At 43.2% G+C, this 16,820-nt stretch overlaps 1 protein-coding gene across 3 annotated transcripts in view; it reads right to left on the minus strand.

The window, feature by feature from the left end:
• thsd4 (thrombospondin type 1 domain containing 4) overlaps positions 1-14,693 on the minus strand; it is a 40,309-nt gene extending 25,616 nt beyond the window's left edge. Inside the window, exons 1-7 of one of the 3 annotated variants that reach the window (XR_003831907.1) lie at positions 14,515-14,693; positions 12,692-12,746; positions 12,511-12,580; positions 10,948-11,255; positions 9,419-9,768; positions 8,720-8,821; positions 6,994-7,130 (exon numbers count right to left, since the gene is read on the minus strand). Coding sequence is in view for 2 of the 3 variants with exons in the window: in XM_029426811.1 (XP_029282671.1) it covers positions 6,994-7,130; positions 8,720-8,821; positions 9,419-9,768; positions 10,948-11,255; positions 12,511-12,580; positions 12,692-12,746; positions 14,515-14,593 (1,101 nt within the window). In the remaining variant the exon portion in view is untranslated. Of the gene's footprint in view, positions 1-6,993; positions 7,131-8,719; positions 8,822-9,418; positions 9,769-10,947; positions 11,256-12,510; positions 12,581-12,691; positions 12,747-13,368; positions 13,735-14,514 lie in introns of those variants that run through there. The other 2 variants (XM_029426811.1, XM_029426812.1) reach the window with 2 other exon arrangements.
• Positions 14,694-16,820: the final 2,127 nt, after the last annotated feature.

The raw sequence follows: 16,820 nt of genomic DNA on the forward strand, positions 1-16,820 counted from the left end.
TGGCACTCGGAGAGCGCAGACTTTCACCCAGTCGATGCTGCATTCATGTGCTCCTTGGATGCTCCCATGAAGAACATGTTGATTGCTGTTAGCCTGAATTAATGAATGCAGCACAGATGCCCTTTCTCACAATGCTAACAATGTGTCCACCCTGTGACTCGGATCTGCTCCAGAAGTTAAGTGGTCCTTCCTTCTCGCATGCTAAACCCTTCCACTAAGCTTCATGGAAATCGGGCCAGTAGTTTTTCTGTAATTCTGCTGACAGACAAACACAGTTAACTTTTCAACGTTCTTTTTTGCTCATTTTTGCTACATTTCCTTCATATGTGCATAATCTAGCAGGTCTTTGTGATGGTCATATAGTTTAAGAACAGGGATAGGAAAAGTGTATGGATCTGATTGTGCAAATACGTCTCTCTATTTCTGCACAGCTGTTGTCGTGCTGAACAGAATACTAGCAGGAAAGGGAAGTTTAACACAGCTGTCTTTTACTCTTCCTGCAGTCCCCGGTAGTCCCCGGAGGAACCATGAAAATATAACACAGCTGATGTAGCAAAGCCTGAAAGAAATGACTGTCAGTCACACAGACATTCATTTGAACGAGTTCACTTTGTTTGTATATTTGCAAACAGGACTAAGAGACGGAAAACGACAGAAGTGTCCCCCGAAGTGCGCTGGAAACACATCAAACGAGGATCCCATCAACACTTTGCTTTTCCACAGCGTGAAGGAGGCCCCACTCACAAGGTTTACACTCCCCCGTCTCCTGAAAACAGACTTTATGAGCACAGCCGAGGTGTGGCGGTGCAGAAACAAGTGTCTGACCCCCGAAACCAGAGCGCTCAAGCCTGCTGGAGTTTCACAGGTTACATAGAGCCAGTGAGGGGCCGCCGTGGGCCAGTAAGAGCCAGTAGGGGGGACAGCAGGGCTCATCAAGGTCCAGGAAGGTCAAACTAAAAGCATCAATCTGTCATCTCTTTCACATCTTCACTTCTAAAAAACCATTTGTCTTAACTATCCTCCAACTGATGCTCATATTCAAGCCGTCCTGACAGCTTTAACAAACTGCAGGGCGGCTGCTGTGGCCTAACCCGACCTTTGACTCCCCAGAGAAGAAACACTATCTCTATTCAAGGTATAAATCAAGCATCACAAACCAATATATTTCAGAAAGAGTTATTTTGTGTAACATTTGTGGACAAACTGACGAAGAGTCTCTGTGAGGTTGTAATTAGGCGCAGCAGTCAATGAATAATGTTTATAATGTTCATCCGAGCGCCAACCTCCGAGAAGGAAAAGGGCCTTAAAATTGCATTCTTTTAAATGGCGACTCTGCTGGTATAGATGCTGTATAGAAATCTAAGTCCTAATGAGTCTGAATCTCTAGTTTATTCTATACTGCACGATGTCCATTTAGAGTAAAATAGACGATATGCTTTAGGGCGGGACTACCTTGTGATTGACAGGTCGCTACAGCGGTGTAGTTTGTGTTTTTGTTTTAGAATTTAAACCCTTTCACCGTCTGTTTTCAGTTTATGAAACTTAATTGTAACATTTTGGTCGCTTATAAACTCAGCGTTTGGTTGTGCGTAGCTCCACCCTCTCGGGTCACTTCTGGTTTTGAAAAAAATCAAGATGGCTACGGCAAAAAAAGCCAAACGCGAGGCTTCAAGGCGGTAGTCCACAAACCGATGAGTCGCGTAATGGTGAGCATCACTTCTTATATACAGTCTACGCGTTCATCATCTTAGTTTAGCGTGTTAGCCAGCTAACATTCGCTGCAGCTAAGGCTGACGTGATTGTCATTACTTTTGCAGGCATTTGTTTATGAACCAAAGACACATTTAAATGTTTGATCTGATGATGTGGATAGATGCCTAGAAGTCAGTTAGGTAATACCAAATGTCATGGCAATCAAATCCACTGGTTAGCCCGACATTTCACTCCGAACCACAGGTGTCAACCTCATGAAAAGTCGCGAGGATACATCATCAGGGAACAACGAATATCGGTACAAACCATTGAGATATTGACCAACGCTCAAACAAGACATACATTTAGCAAGTAATGCAATACGTGAGTTAAAATGCCACAAGTAGCCTAATGATGATAAAGACAGCGTCTTTCCTCAGCAAATACCCATCATAACTATTACTGCATATGTGCGATAACTGAGGACGGTTCTGCTGACATGAATCCATAACCATCTGCAGTGGGTAATGGTGGGGAACACCCTGTGAGCGTGCAGCTGGGGCTTCTCGTGACAGAGACGGGATTGAGGTTTCTCCACCAGTCTTCACCAGGCAGGCTGTATATCAGAGCACTCATCCCCCTTTTAACAAGTCTGTCTGGCCACCACAACGGGGAATGCATAAAACAGATGCAGCTGTCAGAGGAGAGAAGTGAGGAGTGGCCTGAGATGTTGTTTGAAGAGTTTGGGCCTGAGCCTCGCTCTGGGTGCTGGGAAACACGCCAGTCAGAGAGGAAGGCTGTGGCTGTGACCTCTGCACTGCGCTGGCTCGGACGCAGTTTCATTCTATCAGTCATCTTTATTAAGAACGATACATCAAAATCCATGCCAACATCTGTCAGTCTAATGTTGCACTGCTTATTAGTAAGCATTAAAGTGATATTTCGTATTTTTTGACGTGGGGTTGTATGAGGTACTTGTAAGTCCGTGTATTACTTACAGTCGATGGCGGGCGGCACGCCCCAAGACAGGAGAACCAGCAAGGAAGCAGCTAACCTGAACAATCTATATTAGTTTAATTGTACGTTATATTTAGAATATTTTCACCGCCTTGCCGTCAGACCTTTCTGACGGGGAACTGACGCCGTTAGCTACGCTCTCTTCAAAGCCACCAGACTCCATAGACAAAACAATCATTTTACCTCGCAGAACACGGGAGTTGCCAGTCTACCGCTGCCTCGATCACCAAAGTCTCACAATAACACAAACTAATGATGAACGAGGCAGCGGCAGAGCAGCAGCTCCCGTGTTCTGCGAGGTTAAATACGTCATAAACATCTATGCACTCTTCAAAGCTACTACACTCCATAAATTAAAACAGTCATTTGACCTTGCAGAACACAGGACTTGTTAGTTTAGATTCACCAAAGTCACGCAATAACACAGAAATATATATCCGATCGAGGCAGCGGTAGACCGGCAACTCCCGTGTTCTGCTTCTCAAAACTGGTGGCTTACCGACAGTCATCTACTGCAGGTATGACTGTGGACACGTACCTCATACAACCCCACTTCAAAGATCCAAACTATCCCTTTAATGCTAATAGAACCTGAAATAAAACATCTGGGCTCCTGCTATATCTGGCACATTTGTCATCCACATATATCAACCAGAGTTTTAGCTTTCATAACTGCTTTCCCCGTTCTTTCATCATCTACTCCTACCTAACTGTGCAGAGCGGCATGCAGGAAGTAGTGCAAACTCACTTCTGGGTCTCGAGCAGTGCACGTTACATAGACTTGTACCTTCAGCTGGGCCCACCACCGCCAGCAGAGAAGTGTGTGGTCAGTCATCGGCCTTTAAAAATACACACACCCTTCTCAAATGCCCTTCCTTGGTATAAAGAGAGAGAAGTCGCCGCTGAATGGAATTCCCACCATAAAGGGATCTTTCTTTCACTGTTCATCTGAAACGAGTAACAACTTTCAGGGGGGTTTCAGCGCCTCAGAGCTGCTGTTTCAAAGTGTTCGTATACGCGCGTGATTTGTCAGACATGTCCAGCGTTTACACATTAAGTGATCCTAAAGAGCTTTTATTTTGAAACAAAGATTTGTACACTTGCAGGAAAACTATTTAGTGCCTAACGTCAAGGAATAATCACTTAGTATGGATCTAACTATTCGTGAATATCATTTTGGTCATAATCGTGCAGCCATAAGACAAACAACGATGTCACCAAACCCTCGCAGACAGCAGATCCTTGAGGCTCGGTGACAGAGGCAGTGAGATGAGGATGAAATCACATCAGAGCTCTACAACTACAGAGAACAAACCGTAAAAGACCTCGATTTGCCTCATTAGTTAGACGTGAGTCTCTCTCCGACAGGCCAATTTGAATGTGTGTTACTGTGAAACCTGAGATGGACACCTGCAGTGGCACCAGGAGTCAAAGGTCAAATGGACAGAGCTGGGTTGTTATTCATGCAGGGACCACACAAACTGTGGGCTGAGACAGTGTTTCCTCTGTAATCAGCAGCAATGCGTCTCCGCAACAAGCACGCAACCTACAACCGCAACCTACGTGGTTTGGTTTGTGTGGAAAGTTGAAATAACAACATAATTGAGCCACATTTCCACAGTCCAAATGTTTTGAATTAATGTTTCATTATCATGATTAAGTATCTAAAAAAATGGTTTAGTGCCGCAACCTGCAGCAGAGAGCCGCAATGGGACCGATATGAAAGCCAAAACTAAAATTACCTCCAGATACTCCTGTGTGGTAAAATAACTCGCAAGAAGAAAACAGTGAGTTGCTATATTTTTGCGGATGTAACTTAACTTAATTCAAAGACATAAAACAAATAGGTTAAAGGCCTGGTTAAAAACAACTGCAAGCCATAATCTCCACTTGCACTGGAATATTCCACATTTAAAAAAAAAAATATATATATATATATACACATATACACACACACACAAGTTTGCATAAATATGACTGCTGCATTAATGTGCATGTTGCATTTTACTGCTGTAGATGTTTAAGGTTTAATGTACAGGATGCATCAGATTCTATAAGATCATCACGTTTGTATCTTTGTCCTGTTTGAACCACGTGTCTCTAAAAAGTCAACTTTTCATGAGTTCTTCAGAAAAACAGTTTTCATCTTTGTGACGATGCATCTTCCATCTTCTCGTAAAGGAAACTTCATCTTGCAGTTTATCACAAACACTCAAAATCAAATCAAATCAAATTGTACTTAACTAAAGTACTTGACAATATGTGACGCTATAAGACAATTTAAATGTAAAACTTAAGATTCATTCAATATCTTATTAGGTATACTACATCGTGTCTATATAATAAAAGTACCTTTGATCATAAGTACTTTATTTGCACACACACACACACACACACACACACACACACACACACAAGTAGCTGTTTCTTAGAAAACGTCATCAATGTGTTTTAGGAATATGCAGGATACTCGTGTGTACTTGTGCAACGCACGGACGAGCTCTGACCTGCTGGATTCTGCAGTTTGAGTAATTAGACATGATGGTTCTGAATCAGAGGTATTAATGCAGCAGGTCGAAGTACTCACGTCTCATGTTGATATTTAGCAGGTATAATCTGCAATATTGCTAATTATCTCGAGCTATCACAAAGTGCAGCTGAGGCTTCGGGGGAACGGCTTCAGTTTCACAGGTATTTGGTCATAAACTCAAGAATTTAACAACTTTGGTATTTTGAACTGCTGCTGGAGATAAAGTTTTAGATTGTATCCTCTAGAGACTTTAAACATCTTTACAGCATTAGGTGTAAACGCTTCTTCCTGAAACACTAAGATCAACCTCATGGTGGCGCTAGAGGGAAAAGTCACTGAAGTTAGTCGGATTCATCCTCTGGGGACCAAGAACGTCTGAATGGAGGTATTTTATATATATATATATATATATATATATATATATATATATATATATATATATATATATATATATATATATATATATATATATATATATATATATAATAACATATAACATATAATATATAACACTTTTATATATGTATATATATATAAAATGTGGCTGAAATTACACCTTTTATAAAGTTGTCATGTAAACATTTATTGTTTTTATTTATTACTTTCAAAAGTGTTTGAAAGCCATCACAAGGTGTGAAGTATGATGATGGGTCAGGCAGAGTGCACCCGGCGGACCGGCAGCTGATTCTAACGGGCCGATGATGACTGACACGTCCAACAAGCCTCATTCTTCGTGAGGGTCCTGCTGACGAGTGTCTGTGCAGCTTAAAGTCTTTCTTTTACCAATATACTTGCAATGACATCTCTTACTTTGCATCATCATTACGTTTGTCCACTTTAATCTAAACGATATGCTTTTACAAAATCTCTTTTCAGTTCTCGGGGATCAGCATTGTGAACTCAACTGCCGGGCCGTCGGGTTCAGGTTCTACGTGCGGCAACTTCAAAATGTGAGTTAGAATCGTTTGCTTTCGATGAGTGGTTCTGATTATCACCTGTTCAAACGTGCAGTGGAATCTACTGATGAGTGGGAACCAGCCGGCAGTCCAAGGAAGGGAAATAAACGATTACCACTTGCAGATCATTAGTTTTAGTGTAATTGCTTGATTTAGACTCATAAATCACAGCTTCAGTTATTAATAATATTCCCAGGCGTGAGATCACCATGTCGTGTGTTAACAGAGGAAATGTGATCAAGGCCAAAGCCAGAGATCACAGGGCTTTCTATCTTGATTAAATCTTAATGTTGCAAAGATTGTCGCTGGATTACAGCGCATGGGAAATGCACGGAGGTTAACAGAGCGAGGTCGACATTAAGGAGCTCTTTCTCTTATTTCTCTTAGTTAAACCCTGATCAAAAGAACGCTAAAGTGACACTGAATACATAACAGCGACTTATGTCTCTCCAACTCAATGCTCACAGGTCTGTTTTCACATTAAATACGAGGTCAGAAGTACAAAAATGTCCAACGTTGAGATCCAAGGTCTCCTGTTTTGTCCCAGAGGAGTAGAAACCTCCTCCTGACCTCCACGTTACACGCTCACTCTGAGGCCATGCTGCCCTCTGCTGCCCTCTGCTGCTCACAGTCAACACTACACCTGCAGAAACATCCTCAGCAACACTTTATGTGCTCATGGAGCTCATGTTAGTGAATGTATTGTGTTCCACGTGGACAGTCATAGAGTAAAGCTAAGATGCTGGCTTGTAACTAAAAGGTTGAACATGTTAAAGAAGGGTTGGTGGAGAGGCCTACCGAACACTTTCCCGCCACGCAGAGAGAAGTATCGTTCTTCCCGCACGGCGTCCCGTCGATCACCCGCTCCGACTGCCGCACGTAGAACCTGAACCCGACGGCCCGGCAGTTGAGTTCACAATGCTGATCCCCGAGAACTGAAAAGAGATTTTGTAAAAGCATATCGTTTAGATTAAAGTGGATAAAAGAGGATGAAAGTCATGTGATTGACAGCACCATCTACATCTTTATATCTCGTCACATCGTTATATTAAATTCAATAGTGACTGTGAAATATAAGGAATAGAAGTATTTGTAGAGTTCAGTGAATGCAGTCAAAGGATGACAATTATTAATATGAATAATAAATGTAGAGTATTTGTAGGGATTGAATATTAAAGCCTTCAAATACCCAATTTCCCTAAAGATGAGAGGTCAGTGAAAAATCCCATCATGCACGGCAAAGGGAAACATGGTGTCACCCTGGAGCTTTAATTAACTTTATGTAGTCAAAACAACTAAACAACATTTAATTTGGCAAAAAATAACAATATTTATGGTTTGATTTGTGCCTCGGCCGCTGAATAACAACAGTTTAGAAGTAATGTGTTTATGTGATAAGTGGATTTTACTTTATGATTCACAAAGTGTCTGAGAAGATCAACAAGTACAAATTCATAATATCCCGCTGGGCAGAGCATGACACGCTGCACAAAGGTTTAAAGAAAGTGTATCCTTAAAATGCAAACAAATGAGTTTAAAAGCAGTTTTGTGATTCTGTTTCAGTGACAGACCACAAAGGATTCCTGCTCTTTACATTTTCTTCAGGTGCTTTATCAATTAGATATAGTATAAGCCCAGAAAGCAAAGTATTTCTTAAACAGATGTGCAAGAGCACGCCTAAGCATTGTTCAAGATGGGTGTCAAATAATCCAGACTCAACGTCGTACATTTACCTGAGCTTATTTAATCTTTACATCTGCGTTACCCGTCAGTAAAGTCTGCAGCACAAAGAGGAGATCTCAAAGCACACACGTGTTTGACAGGATATTAATCTGGAGCCTGTTGCTTCCATTAGTGTTCTCGGAGAAGTGACATCTCAGGAGGTGTTTTGACTGTTGCCTGGATACTTCAGGTGAGTGAGGTCAGAGGGTTTGTATTAGGGAACATTTCTCATCGAGCGTACAGACAGGTGACATACTGCAGCGCTGACGTCACAACACAGCTCAGGAGGGCAGAGGTTGAGCAGTCGATGAGGTAACTGAATAAGTGTGACCTGTGTAGTGTGTGTGGTGACACACAGCGGCTTCTTAAACACATGTTCTTAGACAGACTGTGGTTTTAGTAGTTTCTTTACCCTCTTTTAAAAATGTTTGAGGGTTTCTTTATATACACGAGTCTGTCAGTCAACTCACCAGACTGTTACCCCCCAGCCTAATCTGTACTTTGTGTTTAGTGGTATTTACTATTTACCATCATTTAGAGTTTTTTTGTTATCGCAACTTCATTGTTTTGCTTATTTGTTAAAGGTTCAAAGTTTCTTCTTTCTCATACTGTGTGTGAAACGCTCTTCAGGCTCTTCAGGCCCCCCCCCCCCTCTCTGTCTGCTCTGATTGGTCTTCCACATCTAACTACACATGTGATGTTGCGACATTAAAAGATTGATTAAAAAAAGACTTTTTCACAATACGTGTCTTTGAAGCCTCATCAGCTCAAATAACATTAAACAAGTAATAATATAACGTACCCTCGTTGAAAGGTTCCCACTCGTACAATCTGCCCATGAACGGTTGGTTGTTGTACGAAGAACACTGAACAGCCTTGATGTGTCTGCTGGATGGAGGACACGGCCTGAGGATGGAACACACACACACACACACACACACACACACACACACACACACTGCTGCAGATGACCTATGTTTAACACTTTTAACCCTGTGCTTGTAGCTCAGGCTTGGATTCCAGTATTTATGACGACTCGCCGGTGTAACTCAACCTCCCTGACACCCCCCCCCCCCAAATCTCTTTTGTCTAAACAAGCCCCTTGTCTGCTTCATCGCACACCGGAGACAATATACAGAACCAGACACCATTTATTTTAATGCACAGGATGGATTCCAGAACCTCGGCTCAGATAAGCAGAGAACACCCCCACACTTCACAGCTGGTGCATCACTGATGAGCTTCTGCCTCCCTGCACTCTGTATTGTATTTGTTATCAGTTATGTGTGTGTATTTTTAAATTGTGCTAAATCAAACTAACAGGAAGAAGAAGAAGAAGAAGAAGAAGAAGAAGAAGAAGAAGAAGAAGAAGAAGAAGAAGAAGAAGAAGAAGAAGAAGAAGAAGAAGAAGAAGAAGAAGAAGAAGAAGAAGAAGAAGAAGAAGAAGAAGAAGAAGAAGAAGAAGAAGAAGAAGAAGAAGAAGAAGAAGCACATGTGCATACATTACTGTTGCAGATCCTGTAGTGAGCCTGCTCCCCTGTGCAGCGGGAACCCGGCAGGGGGTTGTAGGGTCTCTCTTGATGCTGCTGGGGTCCAGACGTCTGGCCGCTTGATGGTGGCTCCTGGTTGGCTGATCCCGGCTGGTACAGGGGGGCCCACACTTGGTTATTTCTGGGCTGCTGGGCCCTTGGCTGCACGTAGGGTCGGCTGTAGCGATGAAGGTTGTTGGAGTGTTGGTGGGCTTCAGCTGCAGGAGAGCGTCTCTGTCTGCGGCCTGTGTCCGTCTGCAATGGAGCAACATAAGGAGCTGTCCCGTAGCCGTACCTCCCCGGGATGATGTGAGGGACCCTCCTGAAGACACACATGAGGAGATCAATGACTAAAGCAATGACTGTCTACCAATCACCATCTCTAGACAACACTGAATCCAGTTATCGCCTGTCAAACTACAGAACATACCATGTGCTCACCCTCCCAATACCCACTAGAGGTTTCACAACAGACGCCATCAGGATGCAAACCTTCTTATATTTCATCTTTTAGTTAAATTTGTTCTTCTTCTGAGAAAACTGTCACGTCTTTTGAGAAGCGTCCAGATCACAGTAGCAGAGCTTTTGTCGTTATTTGGCTCCTTAGATTCCAACTCAAACAAACCCCCCCATTACTCAGCTGTCAGTGCTATTTGTTTAAAGGCAAGCACAACAGGAAGCGGGTCGCAAAGCTGCCAAGCGCAAGCCGAGCCTTTGACTTCATCCATGAAAGACTGAAGGGCAGTCAGATGGCCCAGAGCGATGGCTCCAAAGAGCCACTTTTATCCGCGGCTGCTCAGCATGCAGCACGGACGTACAGGCTCAATGACAACTTGCAGATCTTGACAAAGACAAGAACCACAAATACTTTAGAAAGTTCTTTATTGACAGCATGATGTCCAAATTACTTCAGACAAATCTTTCACAGTATTTCTTTAGTGCCTAAAATGTAACACTCATCTTAAATAAATGATTATGTATTACACATACTGCACCTATTTGCAGAGCTCTTTGTGCCGAAAGCTACCGATAGTTATCTGGTGGAGGAGAGCGCCGCTTCAAACTAATCTCCTTCCAAAAGCTCCAGAACAATTGCTTTTATTCTGAATTTAAGTTTCCTAAAAAATACATTGCAGAGCCTATTCCTTTAAACAATGCAAAGCATTGCAATGTAGCACAACGGGTTATACAATAGGAAACATTATTTTATGTGCCATGTCATGTGTATGTTTTGGTTTTGGGGGTATAGAGACGGTGAGCTGCTGAATGGATCCATTGTTTTACTTTGTTATCTTCTCTCCTTTTGTCCAATTGTTGTTTTTCCCACATTTATTTTTAAATATTCTCGCGAGGTTGTAATGTTACGTCATCAACTTCTGTTAAGTGTAATTATTTAGCTCGTACCAATTAAATAAAAGAAAGAAATCACTAGAAACTTCCAGTTGCAGGTGATTTTAACACCCAGTTAATCCTCCCCCTGTGCAGGATGGTGATACAGTACCTGCGTCCACCAGGCCGGGTCTCCTCCCTCTGAGCTCCACGACTGCTGCTGTTGGAGGACCTGCCTGCGTTGCGGTGCAGAGGAACTGTCGGCCGCAGGGCTGAAATGACATGGCCTGGTTGCTGCGGGTGAACACCAGCTCTTCTGGAGGGGTATTGTGATGGAGTGTAAACAGGCAGGCAGGGCCTGCTCTGCTCTTGTACCCCGCTCCCACAGGTCCGGGAGCAGGTTGACCAGGGCCCCCAGGCCCCCCAGGAGCCCTGAACTTCCCCATGCTCTGCCCTGAACTCCTGTTGGGGCTCTTCCCTCTGAGAAACATGTATGGAGATGAAACATCCAAGATTAGCGACACCGCAGAGTGCAGAAAAACGGGAGACTGCCACACAAAGCGAATGCCAAGGATGGATGGAAAGCCTCCATCGGCAAGACTTTAATCTCCCCAGATCACGGCCTTATATAAAAGCTCAAGTCAGTGACCTCATCTCATCAACATGATTATCCTGCCCCTCTGCCCCCCACCACTGTCCATGAAAAAGACCTCTGTTCACGGTTACAGAGCGCTGATATGGCTGATTACTGGGTGTCTGTTAGTGGCCTGTTCCCTATTGGCTACCTGCATTTCTCACTGTTGACTCTATGCCTCTATGCAACTCTGCCAGGGACGTATTAGCAGTGATCACTGCACTCTCTGTTTGAGGAACCTGCCAGGAGAAGCCCTGTGCCAAGTCGGCTTTATCCGTGGAGCCGCGTGGAAATCCCGCTCTTTAAGGAGCACTTTGTCTCCATTCAGAGGAACCTCTCTGGGCAAACACATGGACGTAGTAACGCTCAGCTGCCTTTGACTTTCAGCGAATGGAAAGAGAATACAGAAGCAGTAGGGAGAGTTGGCAGGAAGTGCTTCTCCTGTCAATCAGCCTGTGCAGCTATTCAGATCAGGATACCCTCCCCCCCCCCTCCCCTCTACCCTGCTTCAGCCTTTGTAACTCAACGCTACTGTCATCTCCCGGGTCAGCCATAGGTCACACAGCTGGACTCCCGGTGGAAACACATGAAGCCGACTTGCAGCGACCCCCCTCTAACCTGACTGGATAGTCTGTCAGTCAGTCAGCTTCGTCCACGAGGTGCATCCACTACTTTCCTCCATGTGGTGCCTGCAGCTCCAGAGGTCAAGAGGTGCTCTGCTGACAGCTGACATAAGCCCTCTCTTTTTACTCATGCTCTTGTTACAAGTTAACAGATTAGCAACACGGTCAGGTTCCCCCTGGGAATACTCTCACTGTTCACACATACTGGGACAGAAGCAGGAATTAAAAGTCTATAATTTAGTGCGCCATTTATCTATGCCAACAAGACACATCATGCATGCCATCTCCCACGAGAAGCGCGTTCCACTCGCCTGTGCCAACCTTGTGATTAGACTAATACATAAAACAACAAAATAAGAACTTCCTGGAAATGTTTAAGGGAGGTTTTCCATCATGTGGGTGTCAAACAGTTCACACATGCTAGAACACAGATTTATTTTCTTCCAGTAGCAACACTTGCTGCACAACTGCTGCTCACCTTCCTGTGATCTGCTGTGTGTTGGCAGTCCAGGAGGTCCGACCAAAGCAACAGCAGGAGGACGGAAGCTCTGCAGGAAACAGACAGAAGTTACTGCTGATACTTGAGACTCCATGAACACATAGAAACACAGACATTTAAAGACAAAGACCTCTAAAGAAATAAGTCATTGAAACAATACCTGACAATCCAGACACAGGCGTCCTGCATCGCTCCTGGATTCTTAAAGTTGGACACTTAAGTGAAAGCAGAGAAGTTTAAATTAGCATGCACCTGAGTGCTACTGGCATGTTCAACACAAACTGTGTGGCCGCGGTCGGGATGCACCGGAGCATCAAACCCCAAAGTAACTCTCGTTTAATCATCAATATCCATCTACAGAATACCATCTTCTTAGTGTGAAGTGTTTATAATATCAAAATGGCTTTTATAGCTGTGTGCTGTAAATATCCCGGGAATGTCAACATCCTGGCACTTCTTCATCTGCCACCACATTCCTCTGCTCGACAGTCCCTCGGGACACTGAGTCAGGGAAAAAATAAACGACTTCTACCAACTTGACCATGTGAGTTGACCTCTGACCTCTAATGAGGGAGCCCCCCTGCTGAAACACTGACACCCCATTTGACAGCAGGTCTGAGGTCCAGTGAAGGACTTTCACCCCACACAGAGACTCTCAGCCTGCTTTGAGTCTCATCTAAATTAAGTTCATTGAACCAGACAGGATGGTCAGTAAATCGCGCGCACTTTATCCAAACCAGAAGAAAAACGCACAGAATGCACAGCATGAAATGATTATATGAAGAGAACTCCACAAAGAATAAAATAATCATTATTATTAACATAATGTCGACGTACCTGTAGGTTATTGATGGTTTGAAGTATTTGCTACTTCACTACTTTCTAACCAGCGTATCCTACACTCCAAACGCAGGTATCCTCATGGTCGAAACATTAATCCAGGTGGAAATTCAGAGTGTCCCGCCGGAGTCTTTGCGCTAAGCCATTTACCAGTAAGTGAGTAAATCCAGATCTGTGAATCAAATCCTGGCGCAGTAGAAACTCCTGACCTTGGTCATCATAGTGATTCCGTCGGTTCTGCCGATTTTACGCACAAAGACACAGAATGACAGAAAGCTGGAAACCGACACGGGAGACAGACCTCCGCTGCGCCCTCTGCCGCAACAACCACTCTCTCTCTCTTTGTGTGTGTGTGTGTGTGTGGCATGTAAATATGTAGGTGTGTGTGTGTCTCCTCCTTTTCCCCACTCCGTGAGTGGCGCGCTTGGCTGTGTGGAAGAAGGAGAGCGCGTTATTGTTTTCCCAAACGCTCACCCTCTGCGTCTCTATTACACTCATGTTTCTCACACTGAAATGTCCATAATGGAGCCACAGGCAGGTAAATGATCTCATGCATCAACTGGAGTGAAGCCAACGCTCAAAGCTACATGTGGCAACTCTGCTGCCGAACAACACGTGGGAATCCTGAAATCAGTCAATTGCGTTTCAGTTTGGCCACGTGTTCTAATCCCACTGCTCTGTAAAGGTTTAACAGAAGACAGAAGAGAGGCTTATTTAAACGTATGTAGGTTATGTTTAGCATGGACTAACATGTGCATGTGTAGTTAACTACTAAAACTACAAACAATGTTGGTCCATAAAAGGAAAGCAATGATTGTATTATTTATTGTATCCTTGCTTCTGTGATCGAACCGTGTTGACCAGCCCCGCCCCCCTTTTCTTTAAATACAAGTTAAATATATTTTATAATTGGGTATTTTATATGTATGAAGTTTGAAATAAACTCAATTGAGTGGCCTTTTTTTGCAGACATATGTTGTTATCATTTCAAAATGGGCCCCAAGTGCACTAAAGATGATTCTGGACTGACATCAAACGTTGTATTTGTGTTTAGCTCAGAGCAGCTGTGTTGTTTTCTCTAAAGGTAGTTACATTAATTAATGTAATCTATCCGTGTCAATGTCTACAAATGTAATTCTGTACCTGTAAATCCATCTGTAGGTCTCTCTGTGGGGGGTCTGCAGGGGAGCTGCTCATATTGTTGCCCCCGCTGACCGTCCATGTTAACGCCGCTCAGGAATTTGCCTTTAACCCCAATGTTTCCAAACCCTTCACAGGCAAATAAGCCTCCAATTAAAGCATCTTTAATGAAGCAGTGTTCCGGATGACCCGTTGAAGGCCTCTCCAGACGAGGTTTGGAGCCTGTACAAGAAGACACTGGACAAACGGGCATCGACTTGCCACAAGCTACACAGAAGAAAAGATCATTAATCATCGTACATTACTTTAATATTTGCAAGAATAAATGCATTTTTTTATTTAACTATTGGTAAATAATACAAACCGGCCCTGGTAGCTAAAATAATGTGATCTGATTCACAATATTAGAAAACTAATTGGTAAAAAAATAAACTTTTAAATCTCCAATCTAATATAAATTAAAGGCTCACATGGCTAACCATAAACAATGCACTTGGTTCATTCCAGGAGAAACTAATAGTCGGTCCTGTGATGTGGAACGAATTGGCAGCCGTGTCTCCAGAGAGAAGGACGAGCACATCAACACTGCAGCCTCCAAACCAGCGCTGAGCTTTAATGCTCGTCATTCACCCCAACACAAATTGTGAAGATAATATTGCATGACCCCAATCTTCTGGTAAATCCATATTAGTGCTTAAAACATCACTCTGTTAAACGGGTACGAGCTTACAGCTGGATGAAACAAGTTCAGGCATATCCTCTGGGGGTTATCCCAAAGCATGCTGGGAAAAGTAGGTCATAAATAATGAAAATAGAGGTGCACATGGCAGACTGAGAGCAAGTGGGTCCAACAAACATGGAATCACTTTTCAACACCTGAAGCTTTCTTGGCACGTGTCCAGTGTGCATCGGCAGCGCTGAAGCAAACAGTGATGCTGCTTTGGTTTATCATCTGTGGCCCGAGACTCCATTTTAATGAACAGGATAACTCCGATCAACTGAAAACATATACAGACAGCGATTAAGCTTTTTGTTTTTATAAATAAGGGAATTATACATTTTAATAGATCCGTTGTTCTGGTGTTTAAATTCCTACATTCCTGAGGGGAGTCTTGTCACCGAGAGGTTCCCAGTTCAGTTGCTGCAAAAGCCAACTGACAGTAATCCCTTCCTCCTCGCCAAGCGTCAGTTACTAAAAATGGTTCATATTATGTAACAAGAGGCCAACAACAGACCCGGGTCTGTAGAATATATACATACACATATATATATATATATATATATATATATATATACATATATATATATATATATATAAATATAAACATACGGTAAGTAGCTCTTACATTTTTGTATGAACGCTGGTGAATGTAAACTGTCAGCAGGTAGTTAATGTGTACTGTGTAATAGCTCAGAAAAGCGAAAACTAAAAGTGATTTTTCTTTAACCAACACATTATGCAGTCATACTTCCTATAAAACATGTTTATTTATTTGCGTTTGTCTTCCATTGGAAGATATAATCATGCCACTTAGCCGGAGCAAATGTCTGGACAAAACAGCGAAAGTACTGAACTAAAGAAACCTTTCACACGATCATCTCCAGACTTTCTCCAGACAGTGCAGCAGCTGGGTTGATTGAGATGAACAAGTGTAAGATATGGCCAGAATTATAGCGCCGGGGGTCTGATCCTGGACCGCCACGCCTCCCTGCCAGTTTAGCAAACCTTCTGTAGGCCCAGGCCCCAGGCCGCTGCGACTCCCAGAGCTACAACACACTCCACGCCAGGCGAAGTAGTTACCTGGTGGTGGGAAGTATGAATCCAAAATACTCGTTGCTTTCTCATTTCTGCCACTTTGGATTTAATACAATTATTTCTATTTAGAGAAACGTATCTTTAGTGCAACAACACACGTACTGAAAAACATTCCAAATGGCGTCAAGCTAACGTAAACATTAGGTCGACGCCACACGTGAAGAGAATAAGACAGCAGTGTTCATTTGTTGTGTATTCATGCACTGCTGTTCATTTGTAGTTGGCTTTTTGTAACTGATGACAGTAAATGTTTATTGTCTGGACGCGGTAGTAGTTGTGAAATGCTGCCCCTATTGGTCTGGAGCAGGTACTACACGCTGCACCTTTAAATAATAATTAAAGACAACCCAGCAACGAGAAAATCCAAACTAATGTAACGTACATCCTGATGTTCCTTCATTCAAGTACCTGAGAGCATTGATCTCCAGTGGAGGGGATGACATTGGACAGCAGTGCTCGTCAACTCCTCGGTGCGTGTGTGATGTTCTTTGAC

Source organism: Cottoperca gobio, unplaced genomic scaffold, assembly GCF_900634415.1.
Source record: "Cottoperca gobio unplaced genomic scaffold, fCotGob3.1 fCotGob3_240arrow_ctg1, whole genome shotgun sequence".
NCBI classification, from domain to species: Eukaryota; Metazoa; Chordata; class Actinopteri; order Perciformes; family Bovichtidae; genus Cottoperca; species Cottoperca gobio.